This window comes from Pholcus phalangioides, unplaced genomic scaffold (assembly GCF_987345545.1).
Source record: "Pholcus phalangioides strain wild (caught in Gottingen) unplaced genomic scaffold, Ppha-v1.0 ptg000022l_1, whole genome shotgun sequence".
NCBI classification, from domain to species: Eukaryota; Metazoa; Arthropoda; class Arachnida; order Araneae; family Pholcidae; genus Pholcus; species Pholcus phalangioides.
In genome coordinates, this window is record NW_028301615.1 from 6050130 (window position 1) to 6067025 (window position 16896).

At 36.1% G+C, this 16896-nt stretch overlaps 1 protein-coding gene across 1 annotated transcript in view; it reads left to right on the top strand.

Moving 5' to 3' along the window:
- The window catches only part of Non3 (Ribosome production factor 2-like protein Non3), a 118986-nt gene extending 104515 nt beyond the window's left edge, over nt 1–14471 (top strand). The window contains exons 8-9 of the mRNA XM_089250162.1: nt 7000–7138; nt 14206–14471. Of these exons, the coding sequence (XP_089106288.1) occupies nt 7000–7138; nt 14206–14412 (346 nt within the window). The 3' untranslated portion in view covers nt 14413–14471. The remainder of the gene's footprint in view (nt 1–6999; nt 7139–14205) is intronic.
- Nucleotides 14472–16896: the final 2425 nt, after the last annotated feature.

Below are 16896 nucleotides of genomic sequence, written 5' to 3' on the forward strand. Positions count from 1 at the left end.
TGAACACAATATTTATTTTTACATCATTGAAGTTTTGGCCAGGAATTTTATTCCCAAGGGTTTAACTTCCATGTGTGTAAAATCCCTATTTTAATTTGTCTTCAGTTTTTGAGTACAGATTTTATTCCCTACGCTTTAACTTTTATGTTTGGAAAATCCCTATTTTATTTGGAAAAATCCCTATTGTATTTATTAGGGAGTGGTTTAAACATAGAATATGGGTTTGCCCGAAAATCTCCCGAATTTTCATTTTCAAAAGTTGGCAGCTATGAAATTTGAGTGTCCCAAAACAATTGCTGTCGTAAGACAATATTCAGGCTTATTAAATTACTAGCTATAATACCCGGCGCTGCCCGGGTTTTCTTCAATGAGGCTTTTTTGGATCACGTGATATCTCCCTCTCTTTTTCTTGAGGGACATACAAACCGTATCCAAGTTGACCAATATGGTGACCTGCGCGATTCATGAAATAAACAAATCTAGATTTACACAGAAACGTATATATATTTTTCTTTTTTTAAGGGGCGCTAGGTATTTCGATCTCTTCCCCCCCCCCCCTGAACTTCCATCCATAATAATGTGTCTGTTCTGTCTGTTCCAGCTTCCAAAAATCCTTAGTTAAAGCTGTGGAATTTTTTCGATGCACTTTTCACAGACTCATAACTAATTTTAAAATATCCTAACCCACATGAATTTATGCAAATAAATATTGAAAGAGACAATATGGAGACATTAATTTTCTTACTTGAGAAGATATAAATGAAATCAATGATATAGCTCGAATATCCAACTCAAAAGTATAGGTTTGGCTAATTACTTCATATTTAATCTCCTGGGCTTCGTATATCTCTAAGCGAACTGAATATTTCAAAAATCGAGAATTCAATACAATTTTTAAAATTATTGATGTGACAGAAAACCCCACTAATTTCCGCATTTCTACAGTAAAATCGACAATTTTAGCACTGATTTCTATGAGGATCACCCTTTTCCTGACTCTCAGAGCGATGCTGATGATGATGTCTATTCAAAAAGCCTCATTACTGAGAGTATATTGAAAATGTGGCAAACCATTATAAAGGCATAAACTATTATACATATACCAACAGCATTAAAGAAGTGACAAACCGTTGTAAAGGCATATACACGTCGGAAACGCATTGCTAGGGAACCATGGTAACCAAAGTAAACGTTCGGAAAGTGATTGTTGAGGCCCAAAAACCATTGTTGCCGGACAGTTTTTTGCCCATTTGGGGCATTTGCCCTGGTCTGACGAAATTTTAAAGTAGCCTATCGTTCAAGTCGGGTCCCATTTGGTATATATGCAAAATTTGGTGACGATCGATCTAAAATTGTAGATTTGTATAGAGAACATACACACACACAGAAAATCAATTTTATATATATAGATTACCATTGCAACATTCCACATGCAGCATTTTCTCAAGCATTATTATGTACACATTTACAAGGCACAAAAAAAGTCTGATAAAACGGAAATAATTCGGACACCTTAGTCCTCAAAGGCTTTTGAAGAATCCAAACACCAATTAGCCGAGGTGACCCTACTCCACCATCCTTCTCCAGATGCGGAGTTAGCATTGTATGTTGCTGTATCTGATTTTGCCATAGGCGCTGCCTTGCATCAAGTCACTTTGACAGGCTTAGAACCTTTAGGTTTCTTTTCCCGCAAACTCTCAGAAACAGGGAAAAAAATACTCAGCTTATAACTGAGAGTTGCTAGCTGCCTATGCGGCGATCAAATATTTTCGTTTCATTGTCGAAATGCATAATTTTGTGTTATATGCGGACCATAGGTCGCTCGTTTTTGCTTTCTTGCAGAAGAACGACAAATTTTCTTCACGCCAATTGCGTCAGCTAGACTATATAGGTCAGTTTACAACCGACATCAGACATGTCAAAGGAATAGATAATATCCCTGCCGATACTCTCTCTGGAATTGATACCATAACATGTCCAAATCCAATAGATTGCAAAGGTACGGCGGAGGCACAACTTGCTGACAAGGAACTGTTATCACTATTAGCTGTCCTGGAGATACAACATTTTCATTTCCTTGCACAATATGGCACACCCAGGTACCAAAGCTTCAATTAAACTCATCACAGACAGGTTTATTTGGCCAAAAATAAACTCTGATTGTAATAAGTGTACAGGATCATGCCTTGTCAAAGGTGAAAAATAGTCAAACATACAAAAAGCCCAGTTACAAATAACATGGTCAGCAATTCATGTTTTCATCACATTCACATTGATTTAATAGGACCTCTGTTTACTTCAACCAATAGCACGTACTGTTTGGCAATGATCGATAGATGCACTAGGTGGGTAGAGGCAGAACCTTTATCAAATATAGAGACACTTACAGTGGCCAAAGCACTATACCGCTCATGGATATCTCGTTTCGGCATCCCAGTTGACATCATCACCGATCAGGGACGACAATTTGAATCACGCCTTTTCCTATCCCTAGCCATGCTATTGGGCATTAAACATATACACAGCACTCTCCATCCTCAAGCCAATGGTGTCATAGAGAACTGGCACCGCACACTCAAGTCCTCGCTGAAAGCTTACTTTAAGGAGTGGTGGACTGAAACGCTTCCAACCGTCTTACTGGGTTTGCGATGTACTTACAAGGTAAGTACAGGCACACCGAATAAACTAGTGTATGGACAAACAATTCGTCTTCCAGGAGAATTCTTTGACGAAACACCTAGTGACATAACTACTCCAGAGTTTGTGAAGGAACTTTGACATACCATGAAAAGCTTATTGCCAACTCAAAAAGTCACGGAAAGCTGAAGGTTTTCGTTCATCAAGAACTCGTTCATGCAGTCATGTTTTCCTCCAACATGACGCAGTTCGAACCCCACTACGACCACCATACGATGGGTCGTTTCCGGTTGTGGACAGAAGTGATAAGACTTTCAAAAGCCATAAAAATGGTAACGACACTGTCCCCATCGATCGAGTCAAACCTGCTTTTCTTCTAAACAACGAATCTGCACAAGCAAGAGACAACATAACGACAGCACAACCTTCATCGGTTCCTGCTGAGCAACTACAGGAAGCTCAGGAAAAAACTACCAGGTCTGACCACCGCATTCTGTTGCCGGTTCGCTTTCAAGAACATTCTTTCTAGGGGCGGGGTACTGCAACGACCCACTGATTAATGACTAAAGAAAGACGCGCCGGGTGCAAAATGTGTGTGGCCGTGTAGGAAAAGAGAAAGTGCAGAGAAGAGATGTGTGTGTGAAAGAAGAAAATTGTTAAGTGGGTAGTCTACATGAGTATCGGAATGACATTGGTTATCTCTGTACGAACTCCATCTAAAATTTGTTAAGTGTTCATGTTTAATTTCAACAATAATCTAAAATTGTGGATAATAGTAATATTATAGTTATGTGTTAATTAATTGTTATACGTACAGAAGATTGGGATATTCTTCGACTTACGTATCCTTTAGTTTCGATATCGTTACTCTTTAGCCTTAAAACATGATTTCACGTATATCAACACTCCACCCCTTTCCTATCAGATCTATTTCTCAAAAAAAGCATCGTATCCTGAGATACAAATACAAATACAACGCCACAACAGGCAAACTGCCCAACGAGGTGGCTGACTTAAGAACATCATGGATCCCCGAGCCCTTTTTTACCCTACCTACTACTGCTACACCACACATGCACCCCGCCCACAACCCCCCGCGGAACCCCCATGCGGGAATGTGCGTGTACGTGTAGTGAAACCTGACTTGAAGTTTTTTTTGTTTCTCTGTAATGCTTGTTATGTGTAGTGCTGCCATCTGCCACCAGTTTTTCAAACTATGAGTGAAGTGTTATGATTGAATGATTTTTCGTTGTAGGACTGTTGCTCTCTGTGGCGAGACTTTTTAACGGGGAGATCGGCTCGCATTTGCGCCTTGAAGTTGGGAACCACAGAAAACCAACTTCAACCGACCACCACTGTGGGGTTCGAACCCGGATCCTCGCATCGCGAGTCCGTCGCTATAACCACTCGACCACCACAGCGGTCGAGAGATGTGTGAGAAAGATTCATAGTTTCTAAAAATCTTTCTTATTACCCAATCTTCTGGCATTAATTGGCGCACATTTGAATTGGCCCGGTGATATAGGGTCAATCGAGAAGCCATCCAAGTCAGAGGTGGGTAATGTCAGTACTGTTGTGATTATCATTAACTAACCCACATTCCCGACTACGAGATCTGGGAGTAAAAAACCTAACCTAAGACTATCGTAAACCTCCCAGACCTATTTAGATGGATCCCATCCGAACGAAGCCACCTATCAGTAAATGCGGGAAGCTCCAAGAACGTGACCCCAAGTGAGGAGCAAATGTTATTCACCAATTTATTAAATTGGTGGGTCCTACTCCTATACCCCCTACTGAAATCACTGCCACATCTGAATCCCTTCCCTAGCAGATAATAGTAAATCCCAGTACTCTGACAGACTCGTTAATATTCGCTCCTACCTGATTCGTTCCCACCCACAGAATCACCTGCAAGGGCAACTTTCGGCGATGAAAAAAGTCTCAAACGTTGCCAATCATCCCCCCAGGAAGAAAATGCTCGAAACCCCCGAAAATCCCTACACTGTTCCCAAGTTCGCTAACCATAGAATCGCTGATGATTAAACCCCTATCGCTATACCCCTTCTGCCTCATCCACAACCACCCATTCACACTGTGAACTGTTGTTGTTCGTGGAGATTGTTTCTTCATCAACAGGTGGTTCGATGAAAAGTGGCTCTGTTATAACCGGGCCCTCTAGAACCCTAACTTTTTCCCGTAATGCTTCGACCTTGACTTCCAACCTTGCAAATATCCAAGCACCCTTTTACAATTCAAACTATCAGCTACTATACCCCTAGATCAAGGAAACCTTCCGTCGCAAGCTCTACACAACAGTAGTCGAGGCATACTAACACTATTGCTAAAAGTAGATAATAATTAAAAAAGGAAAATGAGAAACGTTAACAGGAAATTAAAAAACTGAAAAATACATTACAATGAGAAATATACGTAAGAGATTGTCCGAAAAAATTAAGAAAAATAGAATGCTCAACACTAAATCACGAAGAAAATATATATAAAGAATACAACGTACTCTAAAAAAGTATTAAGCTATAAAGTACAATTTATACTTATTAGAATTATCTAGTTGTCTCTATTCATTAACACTAAAACAATAGGGCAAAAAATTATTGAAAGTACCCGGGAAAAAGTATACACTGTTTGCTAACACTAACGTCTAAAAAACCCACAAATTTATATCAAAGGAGCGGGAGAAACACAAACCTGGCGAAAATACAATGAAAATGAAATGAGAGCTAGAAAAAAAATTTAAGTTGATCGAAAATACACAACGAAAATTAAAATAACAGAGAGCAAATTAATAAAAAAAAAAAATTGTCTCGCAACTCCAATGATGTGCTAGAAAAATAAAAAAAAAAACAGCAGAATATATGACCGAAAAATGAAAAACACCCTAAGTGAAGAGATGGTATTTTTTCAGCCTGAAATATGCAGAGAAATTTAATTTTCTGGATGTTATGCCGAAACTGATATTTGAAAAGAAAAGTAAAAAGTGAAAAAATTACAGCCAGAAAAAATACCATCTCTTCATACAAAATGCCAACTGGGGCGAATATTGCTATAGTTAGGGAGGTTGCTATCACTCCACTCAGCGCTTCATGCTGCTAATGCATGTTATCGAGAATTAAAAAGTGTGTCTCTGGTGTATTGGTTAGTGCATTTGCCCGGTATGCAAGGGGATCCAGGTTCGATTCCTGGAGGAGGCAAATCACTTTTTTTTTCCCAAATATTATTTTCAGCATAACATCCAGAAAATTCAATTTCTCAGTACACTAAGTAAAACTCACGAGAACAAAGAAAGACACAAAATGGCGCACCGACGTGACAGATAATCCTTCGGTAATCCCCAGCAGCGGTTTCGGATAAAACTGCTGCTATTAGTCTGTGAGCGGAGCGCAATAAAAGCATGTCCTGTCCCCACCATGACGAAGACAAGGAATGAACCTACAAAGTTATATAAATAGTCCCTGTTATGCGTATCCGGAATCATAATGAATATTTAATTATACTAAGTTTTGGTTTTAAATTTAAAAGTGGTAAAAAAAACATGGTGCTTGTTTCAGAATCAGAAATATTCTGCCGAAATTACACTATAAATTCTTGCTACCTACTTTGTTGTAATGATGAATATCCGCTCATATAGCCCCCATCTCCATGTAGAAAATCTGTTCAGGAACCAAGAATATATTTGAAAAATAAAATCTAACTAGAATAATCTCTTACCCTCTTTCCTCAATATGATCGCAAATCTTCCACTTTTGGTGAATTTTTGCTAGGTAGAGAAAAAATGTTTCGTTGAAAGGAAGGAAGAAAGAAAATAAAGAAACATATTCCACAGGTTAATGAGCCTGGTTGAACAATTCATCTATAAATGGCACTGCTCTCGCCGAAATCAGATTTATTAAGTCAGCTCTGCATTTGTTGAATTTCTTGAAGTTAAAAATTTGTCATTTTTTCTGATACAGGGTTGATCAAAAAAAATTTTTTTTTATGTAATTTTTTGGTAGTTCCCCTAAATGCACTTGCAACTACATTTCCTTGCAATAGGGAGTACAACATAGATGATCAAAATTTCAGAACGATTCATCGAATATTTTTCTATAAATTCAAAAAAACTTTTGAACTCCAAAGCTTCTGCTGAGTAATTGGGAAAAAAGTGCATGTAATATTCCTACATTTTAAATTTGATTGAAACCCAAAATAAATATTGGATTTAAATAAAAAATTTTTTTTTTTTTTTTTTTTTTTAAAATCCTAGTAGTGTTAATACTAATGTATAGTACAGTTTGTCATGCTTTACAGTAGCGGTTGCTTGTCTTGTTTCAGTTAATTTTTTCAAACTTTGCTTCATTATAGGTTGATCTTAAACAGTTCAAAATCATCTGAATTTGATGTAGAAGAAATAGGCCCTTGCATGGATTGGGTTATTCGTAGAAATAACATGGCATCAACGGAGCATTTCAAACAAGCTTGTAAAAAACCTCAGGAACTAAAGGTATTTTTTTTTTTTTTTTTTTTTGAAATAATTAGTAGTTGGCTGATTGATCATTTAGTGAATGTATCACTTAAGCAGCCAAGGATGTTTATATAACTGTGTGAGAGTTGTAAGAGGTGAAAAAAAAGTTGACATGCATTCAACCATAGGAGATTTTGGGATAGACGGTGGTGGTGGTTTTTTTTAAGCAACGAGTAGAGGTGAGAAGTTCAGCAAAAATGTCATAAATGCCTTTTTTTTTGCCTGTTGTCAAACTTTTTTGTATGGTTTTTTCTGCATTTAATACTTATTTCGATTATAGGGATGGGACGAAGAGAAATTTGGCTGAATACCAAATATTCGGTGGCCAAATATCAGTTTTCTTAAAATTCATCACAATCAGGGTTGGTTAAAAAAAACGGGTTTTCTTTAAAACCAAGTTTTTTGGTTTAAACCGGTTTTTTCTTTTAAATAGTATTAACATTAAAAACAATAAAATTTCTGAAAAATCATTGAAACACCTAATAATTAATTAAAATAAAATGTTTATTAATGGTAATTAGCACTATTCCCATATTAATCAATAAATATTTCTTACATTTTAACAAAAACCAACTTTTGCAATTTAATTATTTTTTGCTTAACCCAATGGATTACTTGTTTGAAAATTCTTTCGTTATTAATCATATAATATAAAGATGTTTTCCCCAGTTACTTTCAGTATGCTTAATTAGGAAGCTATTTTGCAGAAACTATAATAAAAATTAGGTGAATATAATGAAGCATAAATAATGCAGATTAATTAGTGATGATTTACGATATACAGGGTGATTATAACTAAGGTTCTGATTTCAAAACACAAAAAAAGAACGATTGTCAGAATGACTTGAAAATTGACATGAATATTCGTGAAAAAATTCAATTTTATTTGGTAAAGGGGAAAAATACTTAAAAATGTAAAATTAATGGCATCCAACATGTGGGAAATTTGCTCGCAGAATGGAAACAATAGCTGAAAACACAGCAACAAAAAAGAGTTAGAATAAATTGACTACACCAGGGGTCTGTCCAGCCGGAATTTGGGTCCGGAAAACGGACCCTTCACAAAATTCCAGGGCAGAAAAACGGACCCTTCACAAAATTCCAGGGCAGAAAAACGGACCCTTCACAAAATTCCGGGGCTAAAAAATGGACCCTTCACAAAATTCCGAGGCTAAAAAATGGACCCTTCACACGAACCGCGCTGCCAAAACCTTGGAAACGGCGCGATACATCACTGATTTATCGGAGGCGCCGAAAGACATTACCGATTCGTCGAAAGTGGTGGAAGACATTGCTGATTTATCGGAAGCGCTGAAAGATGCTACGAATTCGTCGGTAGAGCCGGATTTTAAGAAAATTTAATCTACAGAAACTAGAAAAATGGGACCAAAAGTACCGAATTTGTTGAACATTGCACATTTTGAGAAGCTTCACAGTTGCATATGTTCTACATTTTTTGATAAGGGACCCTGGATTGACCAAGGGGTGCAATTTGGTGATCACCCAACACGATGTGTCAACAAGCATATATATATAGCCAGAAACACAAACAAGCTGTGAGTGCATCAGAAACTGCATCCAAAAATCCCTTGTATTTGTTTACAGAAAAAATTGAAATTGCTGTGCAGAAGACTAAGGAAAAAAATGTGAAAGTTTTAACAAAATATATAAAGATTTTGTACTTCATGATAAAAAAAAAATGGGCAGTCTCCGATAATTTTTCTTCTGTAGTTAAGTTCATTGGTGAGGATCTTGGTGACAAAGAAATAGAATGCTATCTTGCTGCATGTGGCAAGAATGCCATCTATCTATTAAATGTGTCAGTAGACAATCTTACAGAGGCAATATCTTTGTATTTAGAGAGGAAAACTTTGACGGCTTTGCAAGTAGCCACTTACTTTACATTGATAGCTGATGAGGCAACTGACGAAGCACAAAGAACACAGTTGGGTTTAATAGTGCGTTACAAGATAGCTGGAAGTCCGCTCAGAGAACAGTTCCTCAGTCTTGTGAACCTAACTGCGACAAATGCAGAATCTGTTACATCTGCTATTGAGAAGTTGTTGATAGCAAAAGCGATTCCAATCACTAGCTTGTTGTTTTTAGCTTTGGATGGAACTAATGTGATGAGTGGAGAAATATCAGGTGTACAAAGACGTATACGACACTTGGCACCTCATTCTATTTATGTCAACTGCAGAAATCATCGACTAGCTTTAGTTTTTGTACATTTGATAAAAAAATATCCCATTCTACAGGCTGTGGATGCTGTTCTCATAAGCTTATGGAAGCTTTTTCACTACAGCCCAAAGAAACAGCAAGTGTTTTTAGATATTCAGCAAAATGTGTATGGTGTATATGTTTTGAAAATGTTGAGTGTTTCGGTTACGCGGTGGTTATGGACTTGCATGCCAACGAGTGATTGATAGGTTCTAACAGTTGATTGAAACGCTCGATAATCTTTTCTCAAAGACTGAGGAGCCTGAATTGAAGGGGATTAGAGAACAACTTCTGAATACAGATGTTCTCCTATGTATTCTGTTCTTGGCTGACTTCCTCCAATCAATTATAAACAGATTTAGCTTGTGGCTTCAGGGCTCTACAATCATGTTTAGCTCTATTAATGCAAAGGTTCTACTTGTTTGTCAAGAAATTGAAGTGCTTGCAAATGATTTACATACAGGGGAACACTTCAAGCAGTGTAAAGATCTGTTGTGCTTCTCCCAACAATGCACTGAACTTAGTAGGAAAAAACGAAGAAAGAAAAAGTATGGAATGAGTGCAGACAGCATAATCCAGGAATTTAAGGAAAACTTTGTTCACAATTTTATTTGTGATTTTCAGGAAGAAATGTCTGCTGCATTTGGTGTGAAAAACAAAATATTAAATGCCTTTGATATATTTCACACAATGAATTTAGATTTAAAGACAGTGGAGACTCCTGAAGAAAGCCTGGATATATTATTGTCATTTTATGGTGGAGAGCATCGAAATGAATTTCAGGGGGGACTGTGAAAATATCGGAACCCATACTTAATGCATCTGAAGGTATGATGGAAAAGAATGGGTTCAATAAAGAGATATCTCTTGCAAAATTGTATCTTGAGACACAAAAGAATAATGAAGCAAGTGCGTTTCTCAGAGAAGACAAGAAATGTGAGGCCAAAAAAACTCTGGAGAAAAAAATTTCTCCAAATGATGTTTTGACAATTCTGGAGAATGATGCAAACATCTGGACTGCTTATCCTAATTTAATGAGGTTATTATCATTATGCACTATCATACCTTCATCAACAGCATCTGTCGAGAGACTTTTCTCAAATGAACCTTGTGTGCACCGATTTAAGATCAAAATTGTCACTAACCACTCTCGACAGACATCTTTGGATCATACTCAATGGACCCGACAAGCTTACAGCTATTGAATGCCTTTCAATCATTGATATTTTCAAATCGACTGGAAATAGACGTATAAGGATATGATTGTTGGTATGTTTTTATATTTTTCTGAAGATTTAGCAATTCTCACTTTTTAACTTGAAACTCAATTTGATTTCAAATTAACGTAAAGTAAAGTAATGCAAAAACTACGACACACAGATTTTTTTTTTTTTTGTATAAAGTAATAAATAGGAAAATGAGGTTGCTGTTTAAATAGTATTACTTTCACTGCTATTTTGAACGTTTTCACAAAAATAAGGTACGCTTTCACAAAAATAAGGTACATTTTCACAAAAACAGGACCCTGTGCAAAAAGTCTGGACAGACCCCTGTACACACATAACATCCAACCAGTGTCATCTTAATGCATGGATCCGACCGAGCACAGCCCAGAAACCTCAAGTGCAGAGGGGGCCTCCTGAAAATGAGATCTGGTTCAAATCATCGAGAGTAAGCATTTCTAGCAAGGTAGGAGGAGAGGCTTCAGAAAAATCATTTTAGCCGAGGGTCTATGATATGCTATTGTTTAAAAATATATTTTACTTTTTTTAATTTTTATTTTTTGTGAAAAAATTAGAAAATTTGTGAAATTTACATATCCCTAATGATAGGGCATCAGGGTTAGGTTTTTGACCCCAGAAACTAACTCTGTATTAAAACTATCAAAATCTTACTGTCAATGATGTCAAATAGTTTTTGTTAACTTGATTGATATGTTAAATAACAAAACACTTACTTTTATTTAGATTAAAGGGTTTTATGGAACAGCTTTGGTATAGGGGACAGGTTGGCGATTTTCTGTGACTTTTTTTTTTGGCGCCAAATATGTCCGACGACCCCATCAGAAGTCGCCAAGGCCGTTAGACACATTACAAGCGCCGAAAAAAAAAATCTCCAGCATAGAAAACAATATGAAAAATATAATGAAACACAAGAGAAATGAAAACATAAATAAGAGCTGAAATTCGAGCATAAAAATGCTAAAACCAACAAGCATAATTATAATGAAAAAATAATTATAAATGAAAACCCGGATTCTCTTTCCGGGAATCCGGGTTCTTATAAATAAACAACGGTCCTGCATGTTGTATAAATAAATATATTCTATGTATTATAAATTAAAACCGGGACTCTGTTTTCGGATAATCCGGGTTCTTATAAATAAAATAATAACGATGCAGAGACATCCTGCATGTAGAAAAGAATAAATATTGTAAAATATTAAAGGTACAACCTGAGGGAAAAGATATCCAAAATAATTCCAATTAATCCGAGACACACACACTACATCATATATACGGAAGGAAGAGAAAATATGAAGAACTATCCCAACGGTTTTTCAAAACGCCGCGACTATAAGGTGACGTCATTTGGAAGAAAAAAAGAGAGAGAATAGAATGGAAAAAGAGAAAACCAGTTTGAAAATGGCAGTAAAACCGTTTGAAAGACGGGCTAGGACGCTAGGAACAAGGAAAAAGAACAACCAGCGCCACTGCCTGGCAGAATTCTTTGAACATTCTGGAACAACGACAACCCAGCAGAACAACAACAACAAACGAGAGCCCGCTCAACAATGGCAACTTATCGCCGGAAGAAAGTCGCCAACTTGGCGTGTCCCCTTACCGAAGCTGTTCCGGTTTTATATTCAGAATGATAATTACTGAGGAAAAATATCTATTTTGATATTTTAAATTTTCTGATCCGCCCAAAATTTTATTCCATATAAAAATTCTCACACAGCATCTGTTCAAGGGCGTAGCGAGAGGGGGGGGCAGACACTCCCCCCCCCCCCTGAAATGTGAGAAAATTACCAAAAAAAGGAAAAAAGATGGCCAAATTCGTTGTTCTGTCACTTTGGTTCCCCCCCCCCCCCCGAACGAAATTTCTGGCTACGCCCCTGCATCTGTTAATGCACTAATTAAACTCATTTATTTTCACCTAAAAATTTCTTAGATCAGGGTGTATAAATTCACAGAGCTTCAAAGAGTATTTTCAACCAAAGCAGAGCTGACAAGACCCAAAGCATTTGTTTTGCACGTTTGAATACAACTTCAATTGGAAACCATTGCATTATAAATGCTAGTAAATGTACCATATCATAGTGCAAAAGTAAGAATAACTAAGTTTGACATATACAAGCTAGCATTGCCAAATTTAAATCACATTTTAGTCCTACAATTTAGTATTTTGATCGCTAGATATATTTCAATGTTATGAGCAATAAGAGTATCGTTTTAAGTATCAGTGGTTATCTAGATAATTTAATAATAACAGAAATCAACATAACGTACATGATGTAATAAACTTTTTTAAACACTTATCTGTTGTAAAAAGAGTACAGCAGACGGTTTATATCAATGCAAACATGTATAAGCAGTTGAAGAAATTTTGGAAGGTCAAGAATCATCTTGAATCAGAGAAAGTCAAATCGTTCCACAGTTTTCTCTTCAATGTTCATGTTATGCTTTATTCAAATTTTATAAGAAAAAAAATATATTGCTTAAAATAATTCTGTCTAGAGTAGAAAATTATTTTAGAATCATATTTTTTAAATATTTATTATTTGTATAACATAGTCACTTTGAACATTACATGCAATTAACATGTGCATTTGACTTTTTATATCGAAAAGCAATATTTGAGGTTTTTGACGTGGCAGTTTGAACTGCGGTTTAAACCATCAAAAACTGTCATGTGTCAAAAACCTGCCAACCCTGCTCTGTATTCATTGCATTCCTGTGTTACATTCTTTTGGTGTTCGGTTTCGTTGAGAAAAGGCATACTTTATTAATAATTTGTTTATGGGCAACCTGCTTGGCAGAATGGTTTTTATTCATATTTATGTCAAACTCTTTAGTCTCAATTAAAAGAAATCAGTTGATTCTAGATGTTTAAAAAAATATATTTTAAATGTTTCGCTTTTCTAAAGTTTAGATTCTTCAAACTCATTTGATAAAAGTTCAAGTTCTTTCAATTTTTGCCACTGGCAAAACAATTTTAGCTGGGATGGTTTTTTCCAGTACGGCAAAAAATTTGCCAACCCTTGTTTTGAAGCAAGTTTCCATATATTATCACTTGATATATCACTCGTTGATATAGATAGGGGAAAAAACTTTATTTATCATAATGCTGCAACATAGAAAGGACATTTGACAAGTTTCTCATGAGAATTTTATTATATATTTTTTTTTTGAAAATTGTATTGTCAGTTTTATTCATTTGTGGCAGTGGTGCGCAAACCATGGGTTGTGACCCCCGACAAAATTCTATATTTCTAATTGTATAATATTCACTGAGATATTCGAAAAACGGGGGAAAGTTGAGACTAAATTTGGGGAAAATTGTTTATGTACAAGTATATACAAGGTGCTCAGGTAACAAAGCGTATGGTGTTTTACTGGTGAACCAATGATCCTAGAGGCATACTGTCAATTAGAAAAAGTATACAAATAACGTGCAGTACTGAAATATGTCATTCATGCTGAAAGGGAGTTGTTATAAAAAGTTAACTTTTTTATATAGACACTCTGTGCTCAAGAACCTAATTACAAAGTTGTTACTCTTGTTATGTGTGTGTATGTGTATATATATATATTTTTTTGCAGCAAAAAGTTGTCAAGAATGTTAAGGAAGATCAATTTGGAACTATGCATGGGCGTCTTCACATGCAGCGTCAAAATTATAAGCAGTTGAAGTTAAGAAAAGTCAGAGCTCTGAAGCCTGCTGATTTGAATGGGCAAAAAAAACGGAAAGTAACAGATGTAGGACAAAAAATGGAACCCTCAAGAAAAAAGCACCACAAAGCAATTTAGTTATTATTTGTTGTTGACATGTGCTTCAGTTTCATAATAAATATTTGATGTAAAATTGACAGGAGACTGTCCTTTCTTCTTTTTCTCTCCCCCCCCCCTCCCCATTAAAGAAAAATTACTTAAAGAATCTGAACGAAACTATTTCATCAACATAGTCGACAGTCATTATAACCTCCTCCATCATTCTGTGAAAAATGGATGTGTCGGGTAATCATTATATTGAAAGGGAAAAACGTGTTTAATTGAATGTTAATATCAACTACATATGAAAATATTTTAGACTTTTCCTACTGGTTGTTTTATTAATGAGCATTAAACGATTATTACTATGTGTAAAGGACAACAATATTTCACACTGTCTGTTTAATTTTTTTATGTATGGAGCCCATACTTACTATGGATGTTATTGCCTTTCACTTCCTACATACGAGTCTCGTATATATACGCATGGTAAAACTTCGATTCACCGTCCAGACCAGGGCTGTGACTAATAACAGAAATCACTGAATGTATATGCGCAGTAATGTGATTTCACTTTGGGCGAAAATGAAAATAAAACCCTTTAAAATTGAATAATACATGTCATATTTAATTTTATACACACACAAAACAATCAACATAAGGTCAGCCCAGGTAATGGCGATATTGAAAATAGTGTTCTTTATGTTGCATCTCTTCCAAAATTTTTTTGATAGTCATGGCATCAGAGAAAAGCAAGCCTTTGATAAAAGCTTTTCTGTAATGTCGCTTCATATTTTCAATTATGCCCTGGTCCATAGGCTGGATAAATTGGATCGTATTCGCTGGGCAAAAGAGGCATGTTATTTTGCCATCACTTTTCAGTTCACAAGAGGGTTGTGTCAGGGGCATTGTCTATTAACAGCGGTGCTTCCTGCAGCAAACTGCTTTTTGGCCATATAAGCTCTAACTTGAGGCACGAAAATGCTGTAGAACCGTTCTGAAAAAATTGTTTGGTTCATCCAAGCACTTTTTTGGGCATAATAGTTCACAGGCAATGTGTTCATGTTTAAATGTTTGAAAGCACATGGTTTACCAATTACAAGCAGGGGTAATCTATGATTGCCAGTGGTAATTGTACAGACCATGGCAGTGATCTGATCTTTTTCTACCTTAAAATCTGGGGCTGTTTCTTTCCGTATTTTATTTTTCCAGACAATGATAACAGAAAATGACGGTTAAACAAGTGACAGTTAATCGAAGTTTTACTGTTTATGCAGAGACTACTACTTTACTTCTACGCATCATCATACAGCAATTTACTACCAATAAGCACCATCTATTGGTGGTCGGGTGAGGGTGGTATTCACAGTGCAGCTAATCAAACCATGGATCGTCTAAACCCTAGTTGGAGTTCAAACGAAATTTGGTATTCTCTCTCGATCACACCGTCCGTGGATAAAGTGATCTGTAGTTCAGCTGGCGATGTTTGCTTGGTGGTGGTGAGTGATAGAATTCCTTAATGCTGATACAGTGCCGTCTTAATACATGGGGGGCCCTCAAGAGAAGAAGGGCCTCACAAAAATTATAACTGGTTGAAATTCTTGAGAGTTTGCCAGGTAGGGCCTCGGAAAAATCAGTTGGCCTGTGGGCCCCCAATACTCTTAAGGCGACCCTGTGCTGATAGGATTGTTAAATGAAGTAAACGACTCAACTATGAAATTGCATTGTTTATCTTTTGGAATTTTTTTCAAATAAGCCCATTGAATACGGACGCGTATTGGGGTTATTATTTTTCAAGAAATCGGTTTTAAAGCGATCTTTGGGTATCGCAGCCAACTATTCAATCGATAAATTTCCTTATTTATTGGTAGCTGAAAAAATTAAATTGATAATGGGCTATAATTAAATCATTCATCATTGAATAATTGTTTTGAAAATATTAATCTAAGCTCTGGACGAATCCCTTCAAAAGCTGCGAATTTAAAACAATATGTTTTTGGCGATTTTTTTCTAAAAATATGAAACCAAAAATAGAATTTCATAGCATTTATAAAGAAATATGTAATTTAATATTGAAACTATTAATTTTTTTTATCATGTTTTGATCAGATATTCACAATAACATACCAAGTGCACTCAAGATTGGGAGTGGAGCTTAGAGGAGAAATAAAGTAGAGTGAGGGAAACCCTATTTTTCGGGTGCAGACTGTAAAGGTCACGTGACTTATAAACGATCTTTCCCCTCCCGCGGCCATTTTCTATGTGTTTACCATAGACTCTCGGAAGCGTCGTCTGCTCTCGCGTGTTATTTTTGTTAATAATTGTGCTAATGTGCTGTGCTTACGCTTGTGATGAGAAGAGTGTGAAGGGGGACGAATAACGTTTCACAGGTACGTAAAATCGTTCTATATTTTAATTTTTTCAAATATATATTAGTCATTAAAGTTTACTATGTAAAAGTGCATTCATTAAAACGTGCGTTTTTTCGTTAAATAAGGTGCACATTCTTGCTAATTTTTAGAT